This window comes from Phytophthora sojae, assembly GCF_000149755.1.
Source record: "Phytophthora sojae unplaced genomic scaffold PHYSOscaffold_1, whole genome shotgun sequence".
In the NCBI taxonomy this organism is placed as follows: domain Eukaryota; phylum Oomycota; class Peronosporomycetes; order Peronosporales; family Peronosporaceae; genus Phytophthora; species Phytophthora sojae.
The window spans coordinates 4665748-4684453 of record NW_009258115.1 but is presented as its reverse complement, the minus strand read 5'-3'; the positions used below and the strand labels follow the sequence as shown (position 1 = coordinate 4684453).

At 54.8% G+C, this 18706-nt stretch overlaps 8 protein-coding genes across 8 annotated transcripts; 2 read left to right on the top strand and 6 right to left on the bottom strand.

Annotated features, from left to right (window-relative positions):
- Window positions 1-1991: 1991 nt before the first annotated feature.
- PHYSODRAFT_247643 (amino acid/polyamine transporter) lies at window positions 1992-3452 on the bottom strand (the record flags this gene model as incomplete). Its single annotated transcript, XM_009516806.1, has 3 exons — window positions 1992-2175; window positions 2223-3092; window positions 3193-3452. 3 exons carry the CDS (start codon window positions 3450-3452, stop codon window positions 1992-1994), a joined length of 1314 nt encoding a protein of 437 aa, XP_009515101.1.
- Window positions 3453-5036: 1584 nt separating this feature from the next.
- Window positions 5037-7467, top strand: PHYSODRAFT_539188 (hypothetical protein). Its single transcript, XM_009516805.1, has 2 exons — window positions 5037-6215; window positions 6675-7467. The coding sequence occupies exons 1-2, from the start codon at window positions 5091-5093 to the stop codon at window positions 7368-7370; spliced, it is 1821 nt and encodes a 606-aa protein (XP_009515100.1). The 5' UTR covers window positions 5037-5090; the 3' UTR covers window positions 7371-7467.
- Window positions 7468-9312: 1845 nt separating this feature from the next.
- On the top strand, window positions 9313-9954 carry PHYSODRAFT_473205 (hypothetical protein; the record flags this gene model as incomplete). Its single annotated transcript, XM_009516804.1, has 2 exons — window positions 9313-9341; window positions 9420-9954. Coding segments are annotated over 2 exons (564 nt in total), but the record flags the coding sequence as incomplete, so codon positions are not given.
- A 332-nt stretch (window positions 9955-10286) lies between these two features.
- PHYSODRAFT_472882 (hypothetical protein) lies at window positions 10287-10592 on the bottom strand (the record flags this gene model as incomplete). Its single annotated transcript, XM_009516803.1, has 1 exon — window positions 10287-10592. A coding segment is annotated over one exon (306 nt), but the record flags the coding sequence as incomplete, so codon positions are not given.
- A 15-nt stretch (window positions 10593-10607) lies between these two features.
- PHYSODRAFT_477922 (hypothetical protein) lies at window positions 10608-11283 on the bottom strand (the record flags this gene model as incomplete). Its single annotated transcript, XM_009516802.1, has 2 exons — window positions 10608-10949; window positions 11014-11283. 2 exons carry the CDS (start codon window positions 11281-11283, stop codon window positions 10608-10610), a joined length of 612 nt encoding a protein of 203 aa, XP_009515097.1.
- A 3076-nt stretch (window positions 11284-14359) lies between these two features.
- Window positions 14360-15725, bottom strand: PHYSODRAFT_468827 (hypothetical protein; the record flags this gene model as incomplete). Its single annotated transcript, XM_009516801.1, has 6 exons — window positions 14360-14632; window positions 14710-15000; window positions 15059-15097; window positions 15162-15302; window positions 15372-15512; window positions 15585-15725. The coding sequence occupies 6 exons, from the start codon at window positions 15723-15725 to the stop codon at window positions 14360-14362; spliced, it is 1026 nt and encodes a 341-aa protein (XP_009515096.1).
- A 329-nt stretch (window positions 15726-16054) lies between these two features.
- Window positions 16055-17393, bottom strand: PHYSODRAFT_473735 (hypothetical protein; the record flags this gene model as incomplete). Its single annotated transcript, XM_009516800.1, has 4 exons — window positions 16055-16324; window positions 16401-16691; window positions 16765-16944; window positions 17016-17393. The coding sequence occupies 4 exons, from the start codon at window positions 17391-17393 to the stop codon at window positions 16055-16057; spliced, it is 1119 nt and encodes a 372-aa protein (XP_009515095.1).
- A 401-nt stretch (window positions 17394-17794) lies between these two features.
- On the bottom strand, window positions 17795-18178 carry PHYSODRAFT_379213 (hypothetical protein; the record flags this gene model as incomplete). Its single annotated transcript, XM_009516799.1, has 1 exon — window positions 17795-18178. A coding segment is annotated over one exon (384 nt), but the record flags the coding sequence as incomplete, so codon positions are not given.
- Window positions 18179-18706: the final 528 nt, after the last annotated feature.

The window sequence follows — 18706 nt, the reverse complement described above, 5'->3', positions numbered from 1 at the left end:
GGATGCATCTCTTGACAACGCTGTCTAGTGGGTCGACCGCTTTATAGAGAAAACGCTTTAGAACCTCGAGCACTGCCGGGACCAATTTGTTCAAGATCTTCACTGCACGTGTGCCGTTTAGAGCCTCGAACAAGGTGATGTCGGTGTGGTCATGGTGCACAGAACCTTGCTCTACCAAATGAATCCAGAATTCGCTGACGGGGGCAACGCGTAGCTTTTCTCGTAGGAGTCGTAGATCTGATTCAGTTCGTCGATAGCTGCCGCACAAATCCCGATGTGATTGCCGGTCGGCAGTTGAAAGCACGACTAAATCGTTGACAGAGTATCCCTTTGAAGACAATTAAAGCCTTTAAACCGCTTCTCCCTGATCGATCTTCTCGATCGGAGTCGTGCTCGTCAGAAGTCCACCGATGACGGGTAAAACGACCTTAGCGGATTCAGTTCGTCGCGTGTTGGTGACCAGAAGCCGAGATGACCTGGTTCTCAGCTCTTCAAAGGTGGGAGTGCCCGAGACGGCCACATTTGAGTCCTGGTTCAAGCTAAAGTTTGGTGCGACGTGTGGAGACGCCATGCAGCGGACTTCAGAGGAGCAAATTGTCTATTTCGTGGTTGAGGAAGTTCGTATCAGTACTGAGAGCAACATTCGATTCATGCTGTTTGTGTCTTATGTGTCAACTCCCACATATCTGGTGACGAGCAACGCTAAATTTCCTAGAGTCCGATGCTTGGGATTGAACCTTTGAACTTCACTTTTGATGAGCTCAAGGAGTATGTAGGCAGTGTGTTCTTGTCGCTCAGGTTGACTCTTTCGCGTGGATCGCTGGGTCCTGTTGAGCTAACCCAATTTGCTCCTTGAGCAAACTCGACGATGCGAGGGATAAAACTAACCGGGATGATGAGGGCAACCACATTAACGCTGAGGCAGGCGAGGAAGACAATTAAGCTGAAGATAGGCAGCTGGGTGTCGCTCTTCAATTCGAACATGGCGGACAGGAACCTGCAGACCGCAATAACGTAGGCGAAGAGGCTTAGGTAAAGCCAGCGACTTTTAGCCAGCTTCGGAATCTCCACCAAAATGTTGATTTTTTCATCGCTTGGACTCCAGTCCGTGTTCAAGTACCCTCCGTCGTCGTCGAAGACACGCCGAGATGGAGATAGCGTGATATACGCAGGGTCAATTTCCCCTGCTAGCACTGCATTGATATTGTCGTCATTCAGCCACCCCCCGGTCGTTTTCCATACCAAGCGGAGCTGCAAGCAGCTCGGTGGACTTGAAACCCTCTCGCGGTACCGTCGATCGTGGAAGATTGCAGACTGCAGGTCGCTCACTTGGGCGTTGCGTCTGCGTAGTTCTCGTCCACCACCATCTTGGCACTTTCCCAGAAAAAAAGGTTGACTAGATTTCTTATTTTCTTTCATATGAGCTGACTGAGTAAGTTTGCAGAGGGGATGACACTCCAGATACCCCAGTCGCCGTTGCAGCCAAGTAGCGCCTTTAGCGAATCATCAACATTGCGAATCGGATCCACGAGATGATGCGAGTTCGTTAACCGGTCCATCCTCAATGCTTTGTGGTTGCGTTCCCGCCTTGGTCTTTGAACCCCACTTTCGTCTTGAAAGCGGAGCACAAATCTCCGGAGGCCAAAAGTAGAGAAACGCGCATATTTTGAGAGAGGCTGTTATTAGACAAAACCATTGGACTTAGGCTTGGTGCAGGAACCACTCAAGACTAAACTGCGCTCCGCTTCATTGTGATCCAGCGACTGTCGACAATTCGACGGCGGACTGCGCAGTTAACCGCGAAGAATGTGAACAATTGGTGCGGATTTCGAGTGGAGTGTATTAGTCACTGGTAGAGAGAGGCAAGCACAAGGGCTGTTTCATCTTGTACTGGAAAGTTTCGGCTACTACGAGCTTTAAACAATTGCCTGATTCATTGAATGTTATGCATAGCAAAGCACACAGCTTCTGCTAGAAAAATACTGGACTTCTTACACGTTGCTCCGGATGCTCATGAGGTTCTGCCGCAGACTCTTGGACGGCCTGGGCGAGATTTGGTTGAACCTCTCGCTGTTCAGGCGCGGGAGAACCGACTTGTAGTAGTGGCCCGTGCCAACGGCGAACAAGATGACGGCAGTGATGACGGCGCTGAGAAAGTTGTTGCTCGACGTGCCGCTGTAGATGATGGCAGCGAAGCACACGAGGCACAAGAACAAGCAGACCACAGCACCAGCAATACCGAAGGGGCTGCGGTTTGGCCGCGGACATCCGGTTGGTTGATGCGCAGCATAATGAACGACACCAACTGGAACGAGTACGAGATCAGCGCTCCGAGCAGCGCGAGGTTGATGAGCACACTCCCCAAGTCCACAATTTCGACGATGTAGAACAGGCTGATGGCGAGGATCTGGTTCACGACACCTCCAGTGATCAGCGCAGCGTACGCGGATCCACGGGTGGGGTGCACTTTCGTGAGGAACTGCGGCAAGTATCCGTCCGACGCGATGGCGTACAGCAAGCGGCTCATGCAGTACACAAAGGAGTGCGTACTGGAGATGATACCGATCACGGTGAGCCACATGAACCCGGCGGTGGTGCTGTTGTCGCCGAACACGCTCTTGTACCCCGTCACCAACGGAGCTGTGGTTTCATACATGGCGGCAGCTCCCGGGTAGATCAGGCACTGGCATACCATTGTGAGAACAGCCAAGATCACGAGCGTCACCATGGACCAAATAATTCCGCGCGGCATGTTCTTTTCGGGCTCAATAGTCTCATCCACAGCGAGGGGCATCTCCTCAATACCGAAGTAGAACCACAACGCAAACGAAAGGCCTTGGATCGAGTCGCTCCATGTCGTCCACTCCCAATTCTGGTCCACGACCCACGTCGTGTAGTCCAATTGACTGAAGGAGCCGCAGTAAAAGATCGCGAGCATCGCGGTGGACAGCATCGTAGCGAAAACTTGCACTCGAAACGTGGCCTCGACCCCCATGATGTTGAGCGAGATGAAGATGACGTTGAAGCCGATCCACCATAGCGGGCCGTAGTTGGTGTCTAGACCGAACAGTGCGTCCAGGTACAGGAAAATGCTGTAAAAAGTGGTCGCGACCGTGGCGATACCTGACCGTCTCAGCCAGCCCTGCAAAGTAGGCAGCCCTGGGGCCGATTCCGTGTAGTGAAAACACGTACGGGCCACCACCCGACGGGATCGAGGCCGACATCTCGGCTATGGAGAAGGTGAGCAGCGTGTAGAGCACCGTCACGAACGCCAGAATGACGAGGAGTCCGTTGAAGCCCGCGATCAGCGACGACTGCCATCCGTAGAATTCACCGCCGATGACAGTACCGACACCGAGGGCCCACAAGTGCGGTGTCTTGGCATACCGATGACTCTCGTTTTCGGTGGCGAGAAGACCGTCGACCGATGGATGTACGGCTGGTGACGCCATTGTGGACAAGTGATTGAAGCGATCGCCTGCTAATTGGAAAGTGAGAGCGGACAATTACGGGTGATCAAACATAATGTTGAGGCGGGGCTATTGAGCACCGCAACGTTTTAACAATTGCAACTCTTCAGGCTCTCGAGTTGGCTTCAACCTCTGCTAGTGAGCGTCGCTGTGCGTCACTCTTGTTTCGATTGGACCGGATTGGCAGGTTGAGCTGCGTCACGATGGACGCAGCCCTGAAAACTGAACTCGGTGACTCTCAAGTCCTATCTAGGCACTCCATGCAGCGATTGAAGCTTTAACCTCGAAGGCAGGTACGACAAGGACCATCAGCGTTGAGCATTTCCTCGATACAGAATTCATAGAGATTTCTACCCGTGATGCTGCCGAAGGAGTTACCGCTGCAGACTGTGGATACTGCTGTACTTTCGGAGCAAGACGCATCGGCAGCAAGCCAGATCTAAGATCAATACGATATCGAGGTAGAACATCGGAGACCATGGCACTGGTGATGCGATCGAGATGCGTTGAAGGGCCAGAAACAAGTCCTGGGATTGCATCGCAAATCGACTCGGGACGCTGCCTTAGTGTGTGAGGGAAGTGGCTACATGAACAAATTGGAGGCTGGGCCTGCAATTGTAGCCATCTTGGTGTTAAACGGCAGCATAGGTGCAGCGCTCGCGGCTTAGCTGCCGAACTTGTTGCGTCTTCGGCATGATTAGCTCGATTGGATTAGTGATGGTTCACTCCTGCTGGAATCGGGCGAGTTGTGCTGGTCGAAGTGGTTGATAGATTCGAGTTCGAGGTTCATATAGACCTCAAGTGAACCTTGGACACGTCCATCGTTGAGGCTTGCGCGGAGCCTCCAAGCAACAACTCGATTACAGCCACGTTGCTATGCTGCAGCGTAAGTGCTCTTACTTTTCCTCTGTCACCCGAGGTGACTCACCTCATGTTCTCAAGTCACTCGAAGCAGCCCGGCGGAAAGTTGATGGTACGGTTTTAAGCCCTGGTAATGCTGGCTCACCACAAGACGGCGCCAAAGATTGGCTTGAGAGTCCTCCCGATGCCATGTCCGACGCCACCTGGATCGATCCTTCACTGCTCCCTCTGCAGACCCCCCCCCCCATTCCGTTCCTGCCAGGACACGCCTGTGTCAAGGCAACTTCAACATCGACCTGCTTCGCAGCGGTTCTGTCGCTCCGCCCGGCTCTGTGGTGCCGACGACGCGCTCGTCGACTGGCAAAAGTGTCCTCGGGCCGATTGTGGTACGCTTCCGGTGCCTGGTAATCTACCGGAGCTCGCTCATTGCTCTCATGCTCGTCCACGGGAGCTGGTAAACCAACACCTCCGCTCGATGCACTGTAGCTGCATTGACTGCAGTGTATCTTCGTTCTATTGGGCTTCGAGCTTCGAATGCGGCTAATGGGGCTCACGCGCATCCAGCTCCACTTCACGACTCACTTTCGGATTTCCTACACGCCCGCCACCTCCTCCACGATTCGAGATGTGCTCCCACGCCAACACCCCCCAGCTCAGTGGCATGGCCATCCACCCGCTCGACCCTCTCACCGCTGCGGAAGTGCAGAGCTCGTCGGCGAGGCTGGCTACGCCGGCCCCAACTTCCGCTACTCGTATGTGATGCTGCGCGAGCCTGACCACAAGACGCTCGACGGCTGGAAGGCCGGCGAGGACGTCCCTCGTGAGATCGGCGTGCTGGTGCTGGACAAGACGACGAACGTGGCGCGCGAAATGGTCGTGAACGTGCCGGCCCATAAGGTCATTCACAACCGCCAGCTCAACCCGGCCACCGACGGCTGGGGGCCGATTCTTGATGAAGACTTCGTTTTGGCGGGAACCATCACCATGGCTGACCCGGGCTACGTTGCCGCTCTGGCCAAGCGCGGCATCACCGACCTCAGCATTGTTCGTCACCTCCCGCTGTCGACTGGAGTGTTCGGCTACGAGGAAGAAGTCGGTCGCCGGATGATCCGCGTGCTGAGCTTCCTGGCGAGTGAGAACACGCACTCCATGTTCGCCCACCCGATCGACGGCGTCGTCGCTCACGTCGACCTCACCAACCAGCGCGTGCTCCGCCTCGTTGACACGGGCTATGACCACGTACCGATGGAGTCGGGCGACTACCTCTCCCCGGAGCTGTCCGGCCCCATGCGCACGGACATGAAGCCGCTCCGCATCACGCAGCCCGAGGGCGCGAGCTTCACGGTCGAGAACCACGTGCTCAAGTGGCAGAACTGGGAGGTGCGCATCGGCTTCAACGGCCGCGAGGGCCTCACGCTGCACGACGTCTCGTTCTCCGACCGCGGCACCAAGCGGCCGATCCTCAACCGCGCGGCCATCTCGGAGATGGTGGTGCCCTACGGCGAGCCGCAGCCCACGCACGAGTGGCAGAACTACTTCGACGCGGGCGAGTACCAGTTCGGGCGGCTGGCCAACTGCCTCGTGCTCGGCTGCGACTGCCTGGGCAAGATCCAGTACCTGGACGCCACGGTGGCCAACGCCTTCGGCGAGCCCATGCTGCTCAAGAACGCCATCTGCATCCACGAGGAGGACTTCGGCACGCTCTGGAAGCACACGGACTTCGTCACGAACAAGGGCACGGTGCGTCGGCAGCGCCGGCTGGTCATCTCCTTCTTCGTGACGGTGGGCAACTACGACTACGGCTTCTACTGGTACTTCTACCTGGACGGCAAGATCGAGCTCGAGTGCAAGGTATCGTCTTCTCGTCGGGCCGGCCCGAGGCGAGTACGACTTCGCCACCGAGATGGCGCCTCGCCTCTGAGAGGTGCTGAAAGTCGTGTACTTGCTGTCTGCAGAGCTGTAGGCGTAGCAGAGTTGATCTCAGCACGAAGGTGCGGGCAGAAGACGAACGGAAGGTAGGAGACTGAGGTTGCCTTGGCAGAATGCCGTGGCGGGAACAACCAAGGCGGCGGAGCTGGTTGTGCTCCAGCTGGAGAATGCGGAAGTGAGTGCCGAGCTGCTGCGCAGCTCGGCGCCGCCGCCTTGGGACCCTTGCTCGTGTTGAAGGAGTTTCCTAACCGACCTATGCTTTGCTATGCTGGTAGGTGCTGTTGCTGCTGCTGAAGCTGCTAATGTGCTGCGTCTGTCAGTTGCTAACCGCTGCCGCGCGGGGCAACGAGAGGTAGCGACCTCCCACAGTCGCAGCGGTTTCTGTGCTGGCGAGCTTCGCCTGCGACCGCGGAGCACTGCTTGGTGGCGCTGGTACCGCTGGTACCTCACAGCCTCGGCGCGCCGTGCCACCAGCACCTGTTCGCCGCCCGCCTGGACGTGGCCATCGACGGCAACAAGTGCCACGTCGACGAGCTCGAGGTGCAGCGCCTGCCGATCAGCCCCGAGAACCCCGTGGGCAACGCCTTCAAGCGGGTGGCCACGCGTCTGGAGCGCGAGAGCGACGCCCAGCGCGAGGCCGACAACAAGCTGGGCCGGGCCTGGCTGATCGCCTCGAGCGAGAAGCTGAACCGCTTGGGCCGGCCCACGGGCTACGTGCTGTACCCCGAGGGCGCTCCGCTGCTGCTGGCGGCGGACGACAGCTCCATCAACAAGCGCGCGCAGTACGCCATCAAGCACCTGTGGGTCACGCAGTACGCGCGCGACGAGATGTGGGCCGCCGGCTACACGCCCAACCAGCACCCGGGCTACTCGGGTCTGCCGGCGTACGCCAAGGCCAACCGGTCGGTGGACGGCGAGGACATCGTGGTCTGGCACACGTTCGGCCTCACGCACTTCCCTCGCGTCGAGGACTGGCCGGTCATGCCCGTGGACTACGCCGGCTTCAGCTTCCGCCCCGACGGCTTCTTCGACCGCAACCCGACGCTGGACGTGCCCGAGGACCCGAACGGAAAGGAGTTCTCGGAGAACTGTGAGTGCGCGTGTCCGTAGGGAGCTAGAGATGGGAGAGCGGCCCGATGTTGAAGCGTACGTGTAGGTGTTTTCATATTCAAAGTGGACGTTCAATGAATAGCACAACCTTGTTCCAGGACCAATGTGCTTGATAAGGTAGACAAAGAGTTTCGGTGTCAAGTCCGCCGTCAATCCTCAGTGCCATCGATGAAGTTGAACCGATGGAAGATCGCCAAACTTTCGAATATGAACTTACTCAAACGAATCATGAGTATGATTGCCATGAGTATGATTGCTGAATTTTGAGTAATACAGTTTGCCCCGTTAAATTTGATTTATAAGGTTACAAGTGTAGTCGAAGTCATTGATATCGAATTGAGTCAGTCCGAAGTGCTAATGAGTCGCCCACCGCACCGCACCGCCTGTGTTGGGCTACAGGCTGGACTTTGTTACGGTACTCAATCTCTAGTCGATGAATCTGCATTCAGAAAGTCAATTTCAACTGCGAGACCTGACCAAAGTTCGTCAACAACCACTTGGTACCTTCACACCTTGTGGCATTCTACCCGATAGCGCTCCATTTGTTTCCACGACACGAAAGGCTTTCCATGAAGTTCAACAGCGTGTTTTTGGACCGAACGAGTGCTCCATCGGTGCCGTTCTAATTGCTACATGTATCGCTTCTGTATCTCCATAATGTTAGCCCCATTTTGCGCCGCGTTCGATAATGCAAGCCTACTTGCTACCTGCTTGAAGCAATAATAGTCCCAGAACCGGTTGTAATTTGCTTGTAAAGCGTCCAGCTTTCTGGAACTATGCTCTCAGGAGCTATTGCATTGTGAGAACGAAGGCCGACACGGACACTTCGAGGTGTCCAGAAAACTCAGGTAAGTTAGTGACAACCGTCATTTGGCCAAACTGTCTTCCGGTAAGCAATGGACTTTGTCGATGTCGATGCTGTTTTATTTGTTGGCGCGGTGTTGCTGCCCCTCCAACTGAAGCACTGCATCCGCACTCGATGCTTTCTGTGACTGCCCGCCACGTTCATTTTGCGCTTTTTGTGCAGAAATCGGTTCTTCAAGAAAAATAGCCCAAATGAAATATTGGTCGATCTCATTACCATTTTGAGCACCATAATTCAACCCACCTTTTGTCATTTAATAATACATAGTACCATCTACTGACGTACTTTGTGGCGGTACCTCTCCCAAAACCGCCGCACATCCTTGCCTCGTCCTGCTCTTATCACCGATCTGATTGGCTGGCGAAGAGTCAGGGGCCCGTTTTCTATCGCCCACTTCACTTTCGCCCCAAAATTTGGGTCAAATGGGGTGCAAAGCGCCGACTGCCTCAATTCCCGCACAACTGATACGCAGCGCGCAGCTGGTGCTGGTGCGTGCCGCCATTCGCCGACAGGCTGAGCACGCGCGAGAGCTCTTCCCGACCGATTGATGGAGACCATGAACGCCATGCACAGCATGCACGTGCTGCTGGGCTCCATGTGCTTCTTCGCGCTGGTGTTCCACGTGGCCAACCGCCTGTCCGACCGCTTCCTCAAGGTCTACCGGGACTTCTCCATCCCGGAGCAGGGCGACTGGTGCTCTCGGTGCGCGTCCATCGATCGATGCCTATCAAGGCGTGCGTCGATGTACAGTATCTAACTCTCTCTCTCTTTCTCTCTCTCTTCCTTCCTAATGCTGCAGAGTGAACTCGACCATCCACGCGCTGGTGATCGCCTCGGGCATGACGTACAGCTTCGTGACGCAGCGCTGGGACGAAGACCTGCTGCCCACCAAGGAGGCGCCCATGTACCTCGCCTCCACGCTCTTCTCCTTCTGTACGGCTGCTGTAGTAACATATTCCAGCGGTGCTGCTGTGTATCCATGTCGACTGACTCATTGCTGCTGTGGACTCTGCAGCGTGCGGCTACTTCCTGTTCGACCTGTTCGTGCTCGTGCTGTGGCAGGTGCCGCTCTGGCGGGTCTTTGTGGTGCACCACGTCGTGGCTGCGTACGTCATTGCCAGTCCCGGTATTGCGTCACTTGAGTCGCTCATGGTCTAATTTATGGCGATTTGATGCTGGTGCAGACTGCCGTACCTGATCTACACGATGCACTCTGGCTGCGACATGGACCTGTACCTGCTGCAGCTCTTCCTCATGGTCGAGTTCGCCGTCATCCCGCTCAACATCACCACCTTCATGGAGCAGTTGGGCTACGGCAAGAGCAAGGCGCACGAGTTCTTCTTCTACCTGACCTACGTGTGCTGGTTCGTGGCCCGCGTGCTGCTGCCCATCTACAACGTCTACGTGCTCTGGACGAGGATCATCCCGGACGCCGGCGCCGCACCGTTCTGCATGGTGCCAGCAGCCTTCTGTGGCCACATCATCGCCGCCTTCTGTGTTGGCGTGTTTGTGTTTGTCTGGACGCCCGACGTGATGGCCAAGTGGCGCGTGCCGGTGCTGCAGATGGAGGAGTACCCGGATTATAAGCTTACCATGCGTCAGTCCATGACCCCGCGCTCGAACCCGATCTTGTCGCCGTCCGACGGCAGCGACAGGTGGGGCGCCAGCTACGGCAGCGTGTCGCGAGAACCCCAGTGGACCTCCAAATCCGTTGTGTAAGGAGAGAGGACGCATGCTGCATACTTCGAACGTGCAGCGTGTATGCCCTCTTCTTTCGTTTCTGATGTCGTGCAAGTCATCCGACTGGTACGCGAGCGATAGATACACCCAGTGCTAGGTATTTGTAAATTTATGGAGCCGTGTCTCCTGCAGTGAGTCAAAGATGGCAAGCACGTGTCCGGCTGTCAACTTCCAGTTGCGCATTAAAGCTTCCCAAGGTATTGCGAGACGAATACACTGGTGTCTTTGCTAGTACAGTATCATCGTCATTTCATTTTGGTGCTGTCAAACGCATAGATAACTTAGAGACAGCTACGATGCCATCCTCAGATTTACCACTCGACCGTTTTGGGTTTGGTCTTGCTTCCAGACTTTTTGGGCAGAACGATGAATGAAGCGCTTGCGATGATAATGGCGGCTCCGATTACGCTGTACATGCTGACGTGCTCATCGAGTAGAACGATGTCCCAAATGAGCACGAAGACGACGTCCAGGTATCGCATTACGGACGCGATGCCAGCCTTGGACTGCTGGAAGCCCATGGTCAGGAAGACTTGGCCCACAAAAGCAAAGACGCCACTTCCGAACAGCGCGGCCATGAGAGGAACGTTATTGGGCATGGTGAAGGTCTGCAAAATAGCACGTCAGAGATATTAAATAAAGTCCAGTTCCTCCTCCAGATCACAACAAACACGCTCGCTCACCACGTCGAAATACCACAGCGTCACCAGCGCATAAAGCAGCCCGAAGAGCAGGAAGTAGTGGTTAATCACCACATAATTCAGCTCGCGTAGCTGGCGCATTGCAATATACGAGCACGCCTGCATGACGGACCCGCCCAACGCGCAAATAATCGCCAGCGGTGGCACCTCCTTCGTTTCCTCGTCGGTCGCGAACAGGAACGCCGGCCTGGTGACGAATACCACACCAACGTACGACACCAAGCAGCTCAGCAAGTCCAGTCGCTCGATCGCTTCTCCTAGCACCAGCGCGCCCTGACAACCACAACAAACGTCAGTAACCAACACTACAGAGAACCCCAAATCAACAGCGACGTACGAGCATGAAGGTGACGATGGGGCTGGTGAAGATGATGGTGACGGCGTCCGTGAGCACCATCTGCGCCATGGCGTAGAACTGGATGCTGATGCCGAACGTGCCGAAGAAGCAGCGCCAGAAGAGCATGTTGCGCTGCTTGGGGGCCACCGCCAGGTCGACGCCTCTGCGGTGGACGAGCGCCAGGTTCAGCAGCCACGCCACCGTCGAGCGCCACAAGACCGTCTCGTGGGACGTCACCTGGCGACTAGCGAACTTGACGCAGGCGCGCATGAGGCTCAGGTTGAAGGCGGCGAAGGCAATGTAGCCCAGTGCAAGCGTCTGCGGCGAGCGCCAGCCTCGCACGCCGCCGTACTCTGTGGATGACGCAGCCGCTGAGACTTTGATCAATGACGGACTCGACTCGGTGGCACTTGGGGCCTCGTTCGCCACGCTCTCGTCGTCGCCCGACACTTGCACACGCACTATTGGCCCCGAGCTGCTCGTGGACTTGAGCTCGCTATGCAGTGAAGCGATCATGTGCGAGATGGGGTTTTTCGAATTGGGAATAAACCATTTATTCCACCCACCCACCCCAAGTCATCCGGGGTCGGGCTTTTTAGGGATATTCATAAAACCTATCCACCCATTGACTAAGCGCTATTTATTAGTTTTTATACTCAATTTAACGCCAAATGCATGCAAAAATATGGGGATTTTCACAACCCTGAATGCTGGAGTCGCATCGTGCACAACTCTCGTTGCGTGTCTGACGCACCTGGAATCTGAACTTTGCTGTCTATCCTGATATGACCGTGCATACTGATATTAGGGGCTATTGAGTGGATTAATATGCACACTGGATCAATTGCATTATATTCTCGAGTAATGATAACCTGCTATAAAATAAGAAGCTGCAAGTTACTTCTTGGTCACCGCCTGGCGCATGACGATGACGGAGGCTCCGCTGATGATGATAGCGGCACCGAGCACGCTGTAGATGTTCACGGTCTCACCGAGGACCTGCACATCCAGACACATGAAACAATTGGCGGGAACCCGGGTTCCCGCCAATGATACCGACCAAATCGCGAATTATTTATTTAATTTTTGGCCTCCATATTGGCACCCTCGGGGCAAGTTAAACCCTCATATCTAAGTGCTGTCGATGAAGGACTACCCTCAAAATATGCCACAGGTACTGAATAGACCCAAATAACATACCTTACCATGTCCAAGTTTATCTTTCATGAGCAGGAGGATAGCGATGAGACCGGGAAGCACTGTACCGCTGCACCAGGCAAGCGACTGGATTTTCGTGGAGAGACACAGGACGAGGGCGAAGGTAAATTAACCTTCCGTTCCCCTACTGAGCTTCAGCTGCGTTCTATGTAGGTCATAGACCAACACTTCAATGCATTTGCTCATACATGTGTACCGGTAGTTTTGGGGGAACCGGGGTCCCGATGGGTACCCGGGTTCCCGCCAATTGTTTCACATGACGAACACCACGTCGAAGTAGCGCATGACGGACGCGTGCCCGCCTTGACGGTCTGGAAGCCCTTGGTTAGGAACCACTGGCCCACGAGCGAGAAGAAGGCGCAGCCGAAGATGGAGAAGAGGAAGCCGGGCTCCGTCGGCAGCGCCAGCGTCTGCAGTAAAGGAGAAGCGTTAGTACCATTGGCACTATGAGCTCAAGCCGTTCTTACAGTGCAGTCAGTAGCTTACCACTCCGAGCGCCCAGAGCATGAAGGCCGAGTAGCAGGCGCCGAACATGAGGAAGTACTGGATGACGAGCAGGTTGTCGAGGTCCTTCATCTTCCGCATCGTAATGTACACGACGGCCTACGACAGAGACGACCCCATGGCGCAGACGATGGCGAGGAACGGCGCGCTGCTGCCCGAAGCGTGCGACGGGAACAAGATCGCCGGCCTCGTCACGAACAGCACGCCGACGAACGACGTGACTCCGCCGACGAGATCCACGTAGTCGATAGCTTCTCCGAGAACCACAGCCGCCTACGCACACATTTCACAGTGTTAGGACTCGAGCTGCAACGATGTTTGGGGTCGATGCGGGCGTACCAGGAAGAAGGTGAAGATTGGCGAGGTGAAGATGATAACCACGGCGTCCGTGAGCGGCATGTTCGACATGGCGTAGAACGACAAGGTGGTGCCGGACGTTCCGACCAAGCAGCGGAAGAACAGCAAGAATCGATCCTTCCTCCCCACGAACAGGTTCGCCTTCTTGTATCGCACCCAGAGCTGTGAACAACAACATTCCGGGTGAATCCGTGAAGTTCTGGGAGAATTCTAACGTTACAACTGGTACGTACGCAATTCATCACCAAGCCGATCAGCATGCGCCAGAACACGATAATGTTGGAGTTGGCGTAGTGGCTTGCGTACTTCACGCAGGCTGAGACGATGCTGAAGTTGAACGCTGCGATGACGATGTATTCCAGACCCCTCACTTTCGTCAAGCTCCAGGACGCTTTGGCGCTCGACGGGAGAACGATGGTGACGATCTCGCCCTCGCCCTCGTCGAGCTGATAATTCATCAGCGGGAGATCGTCACGGGTGGTCTCGTTATCTCCAGTAGTTGGGGAATCCCCTACAGGTTTCTTGACAAGGTTGGGCGGTAGAGGGGTCACTACCGCCAGTCCACGTGCGCTGCTATGAGGAAGCATGCGCACTGTTGAGTCGCCTTCAATTGTTAGTTGGTTGTCGAAGCTTCATTCGACGGAGAACGTTGTCGAGCCAACTCGAGTGGCAGATAATTCCGAAGTGATACTGGTTTGGCGATGGCTCAGCCCAAGTTGAGCACCAACTATAGCAACGAGCGAGCCATGAGCATCATTCATCGAAAGTTTCGGCGGCCACGCATGAAGACAAGATCGCCGTCTTCAAGTCCAGGCATTGCGCTATTTCTTATCGCGTCCATCCAATCCAGAGCCTGTGTAAACACCATCGGAACACGCATCAAATACTCGCTAGAGGGATCACGCTAGCTGCTATTTGGGGCCGATGGAAAACGCTCACTTCAGCCGTCTCAACGACCTGGTCGGCACCCACTTACTTTATATGAATCTCGTCTTCAATGCTCCAGAACGAACAGAAAAGCGAACGAAGGCGGCAAGAATTCGCAGCGGAAACGCTTCAAGAAGCGACAACGAAACGTACGAGCCGAACCCAAGACTAGCAAGTTGCTGGAGTTCCGCCGTTGAATTCCGACTTCTACAAGCACTGGCAATATGGGTACGTCGTCGTGAATGCTACAGATTAATAAGCAAAACCTAATAAGCTTCGTGTTGGTTTTGGGGGGTTGGATAGCTGTCTTTTGCTTCTGTGTGTGCTGTTAAACTCTGTCTTACTCCTTCTCACGAGCTCGGCGCAGGACGATCATCGACACTCCAGCCATGATGATCCCTGCTCCCAGGAGACTGAGAATGTTCACGTGCTCGCCCAAGATCAGCACGTCCATCGCTACCACGAACACAACGTCGAAGTAGCGCATCACCGAAGCGATGCCCGCCTTCTCTCGCTGGAATCCCTTGGTCATGAAAACTTGACCGATGAAGGAGAAGAAGCCGCTACCAAAGATAGCGAACAGGAATGTCGCCTCAAGTGGCACTGTCATGGACTGCACGCCATAGCCAGCATTTGATCAGTGACTCGTTGACTAGATCAGGTACAATTCGTAATGAGTCGTTGACTTACCACGCCGAGCAACAAGAGCGTTATGATCGAGGTGCATGTCCCGAACACGAAGAAGTAGTGGATAGCGATCAAGGGATCCACTTTGGTTAGTCGTCGCAGCAGGATGTAGACCACCGCAGAGGTCAGCGAACCACCGATGGCGCAGTAGATCGCCAACATGGGCGCTTGAGCGCTAACGACTTCGGTCGGGAACAGGAAGGCGGGCCTTGTCACGAACATGACGCCTATGAATGACGTAATTCCGGCAAGGAGGTCAACTCGATTGATCTTCTCTCCAAGAACCGCAGCACCCTGATCAAATAGACGGACGTTAACTAGCATTTTGTTTGAACCATCGTTACAAACGTACGAGAAAGAAGGTGAAGATTGGGCTGGTGAGTATGATCACCTATAGCGAAATTGCAGGCGAGGGTTAGTAAACATGAATTCACCGTTAAAATATTATCGCGTACCACCGCGTCCGTCAGAACCATCTTCGACATTGCGTAGAACTGAATGTTCACCCCCACAGTTCCCACGATACTGCGGAAGAGCAGCAGACCGCGGTACTTTGGCTCGACCACCAGAGTTCGCTTCTTGTATCGAGCCCAAACCTAAAACACAGTGCAATTAACGTGAGTAGCTAATAAATTTTCGTGAATACTTGGTGCCAACCCACTTACGTAATTGAGGACTAGAGCCACAATCATCCGCCAGAAGACTGTTTCATGGGATGTCACCCGGTGGCTGGCATACTTGATGCAGATCGATGCGATGCTGAAGTTTAACCCCGCGAAGACAATGAATCCGAGCCCTTGCGCTCGCTTCATACTCCAAAGGGTGTTTTCGACGGCCTTGACGGGCACATCAGCATCCTCCACTTCACTCGTGGAGACCGGGTCGTCTGGGATGGATGATTTCAGCAGCGGCTGGTCCTCGTTCTCGACATCTGCAGCTTTTCCTTTCGGGTCGGGGATACTGCGTGGGGCATCGGGTGGCAGTGGCCGCACTACGGCCGATCTGTTGCTTGGAGCCATCTCGCACCCCGAGGCAATGGCAAGTGCCAACCCCCGTGCCAATCGCTAAATGACATTCGTCAGGCTTCTCGGAACACTCGATACCTAAGACTGCAAGAATAGGAGTTCTATTTTCAGTTTTTGCAGTTTGTTCTTCCAATCCCCTTGATGAGATGGCCCATTTTTCTGCTGGTAACCGATGATGGCAACGACATTTGCACCGTTTTAATGCTTTAGTGTGAGCTCCTGTGGAATGCCGACCCCAAGAAGACACACGACGCTCGTTGGGTGCTACGAATGAAAACAAATGGTGTTTGTCAGCCTTGCGTCAATAGTTCGACACGAAAGCGCTACTTCTTGTACGCCTTACGCAGCACTATAAGCGACGCTCCGCTCATGATGATTGCTGCACCGACAATGCTCAAAGCGTTCACGCGTTCTCCCAATATCGCGATATCCATGACCACGACGAACACCACGTCAAAGTAGCGCATGACTGACGCGATACCGGCCTTCTCGATCTGAAATCCTTTCGTGAGGAAAATCTGTCCAACGAACGAGAAGAAGCCACTACCAAATACCGAGAACAAGAACCTCGGATTCATCGGAACTTTGACGGCCTGTTTGAATATGCAAACACAGGTCAGATTGTACGTACAGCAGTCGCAGAATTAAAGTTTTAGCTGATAAGCTTACCACTCCAACAAACAGGATTGTCAGGATTGACGTGATTGTACCGAACGCGAAGAAGCAGTGAATGGCGGCCAGGTGATCCACCGCGTGTAGTTTTCTCAGCGTTACGTACACGATCGCTTGCGTCATTGCACCGCCAAGAGCACAGAGAACCGCAAATACGGGAGGCTTCGTAGCATCTCCCGCTGTTCCGAAGAGAAAAGCTGGCCTTGTCACGAACAGCGCACCCAGGAAGGCCGTAATGGCTGCCGCGAAGTCGATACGATCGATCGTCTCCTTCAATACCACAGCTCCCTGCAGGAATAATCCACACAGCGGCCATCAGTTTCTACGAGTGAGTAGCAGATGTCTTCGCTCATTCTCATACCAAAAAGAAGGTGAAGATCGGACTCAAGAAGATGATGACCACTGCATCGGTTAGCACCATCTTCGACATCGCGTAGAACTGCAGGTTCACGCCTATTGTGCCAACGATACAGCGGAATAAAAGCAAATGGCGATACTTCGGATCGACTTCCAGTTTCCGTTTCTTGTAGCGGGACCATAGCTATTACACACGAGCAACAATGAGTGCGCTTGTTAAATTGATGGACAAACAGAAGGAAGTTATTGGCTTACAAAGTTCATTGTCATGGCCACAAACATCCTCCAGAAGACCGTCTCGTGTGACGTCACGCGATGGCTCGCATACTTGACGCAAACAGAGGCGACACTGAAGTTGAAAGCTGCGAACACGATGAATCCGAGTCCTTTCACCCGCTTCGCGCTCCATGCAGACGAGTTGCCACCCGCAGAGCTGCCAGCAACTTCGCTCCTGGAGGTCTCTTCACCAGCACTCGAAGACTTCAAAAGCGGCTGATCATCGCGACTGTTTTCGTTACCGGTGCTGCCTTCGATCCCGTCTGACACCAGAATCGTCTTCGTGGCGGTGTCGTCGGGTGGAATTGGGGCCACTGCAGCCCCACCATGGTTATCGGCCCTTGACGGTACAACCATTCTGAGGCTTTGTGAAGTAGCTACCGCCGTGAGTATTTGAGAGTGGACTGAGCAGCAATAACCCAACGAAAAACAAAAATCCTTTTCTTCCAGGGCCACGGTCAGGTTCGGAAGCAGCCTTGGAGGAGAATTGTGCACGATAAGAACTGTGGGCACATTGATGAGCGGAAAACCCCCCGCAAATAACCACCGTGCGATAAATGATGGTCTCCCCGACTCAGGAAACTTAGCTGCTAAGCTCTGTGTTACAGTCTGCCACCCGGGGGTGGCTCACCCCGCCAAGCCTAGCGCTTCACGTCGGCGGGGCCATGCTCGCTGTAACCCGAGAACTACACTACCAACTACAACTGCACTACGCCATTCACTGCGTAAACCGAGAGAGAGCCCGCGCACACGAACCGCAGAATGTTATAGGCCGCGTTCTCGTCTCGTCCAGCCAGGAAGCCGCAGTGGGGGCACCGGAATACATCTTCGTTGCGCAGTGTGAGGTAGAGGCGGCAGCAGCGGCCACAGATGCGGCTCGACGTCTCAGAGCATAGCACCATGGCCTTGCCCGCCACCTCGCACTTCGCCAGCAGTCTCCGCCGGAACTGGTAGTGGGCCAGCGTGTTCATCTGGTCGTTGAACGCGTGCGTCCACGGAGCACTTGGGCGCAACATGGACGAAGTCGAGAATTTGGGCAGCAGTATCACGTCCGTGTTGTGGCACAGGTGTGAAGCTGCCTTGTAATGAAGGTCCTTCACGTAGTTGTCCAGCTTGGCCGTCACGGTGTAGAACTCGCGACGAGCTGCCACGAACTGCTTCCACTCTCGGCCTGTGTGGCGGCCGAGGTGGTGGCGCTTGCGGTACTTCTTGTTCGCCACGAACCTGCTCATTCGGCGTTGGGCCGCTTGCTGGCGGACCTTCAGCTTCAACAGCCGCTCCCAGTTGGCGCGGCCAAGGTGGGCGATGTTGCCCTGCAGGTCCATCCTGGTCAGGAACCCCTTGAGACCCGGGTCCCCCGCTGTGCAGCGCCCTTTGTCCTCCACGGGCAGTGGAGCGACCACGTGCGGCATCTGGGCGTACCAGTATCCGTGCGTGTACACGATGCGCTCCTCGCATGGCAAGCAAAATCTTAAAAAATGCGCACAAGCAAAATATAAGCACGACTCAAAACCAGTACCTCGAGCATATTATCGGAAGCAACATTCACGCAACTCGGTGCTGAGAGCTACGCGCAGTCAGTGTCATCCTCACCAATTCATTTACATTCAACAGCTACACCCTCCCATTCTTGTGTTAGCCACCCAATGTGACTCGAAATGCTCCGATTC

Bases quoted from the DNA above. Each gene is read 5' to 3' on its own strand.
- PHYSODRAFT_539188 (XM_009516805.1), top strand. From the start codon at position 5,091: ATGCTGCGCGAGCCTGACCACAAGACGCTCGACGGCTGGAAGGCCGGC. The intron at 6,216-6,674 runs GTACGACTTCGC...GCGACCGCGGAG, and splicing joins GTCGGGCCGGCCCGAGGCGA to CACTGCTTGGTGGCGCTGGT.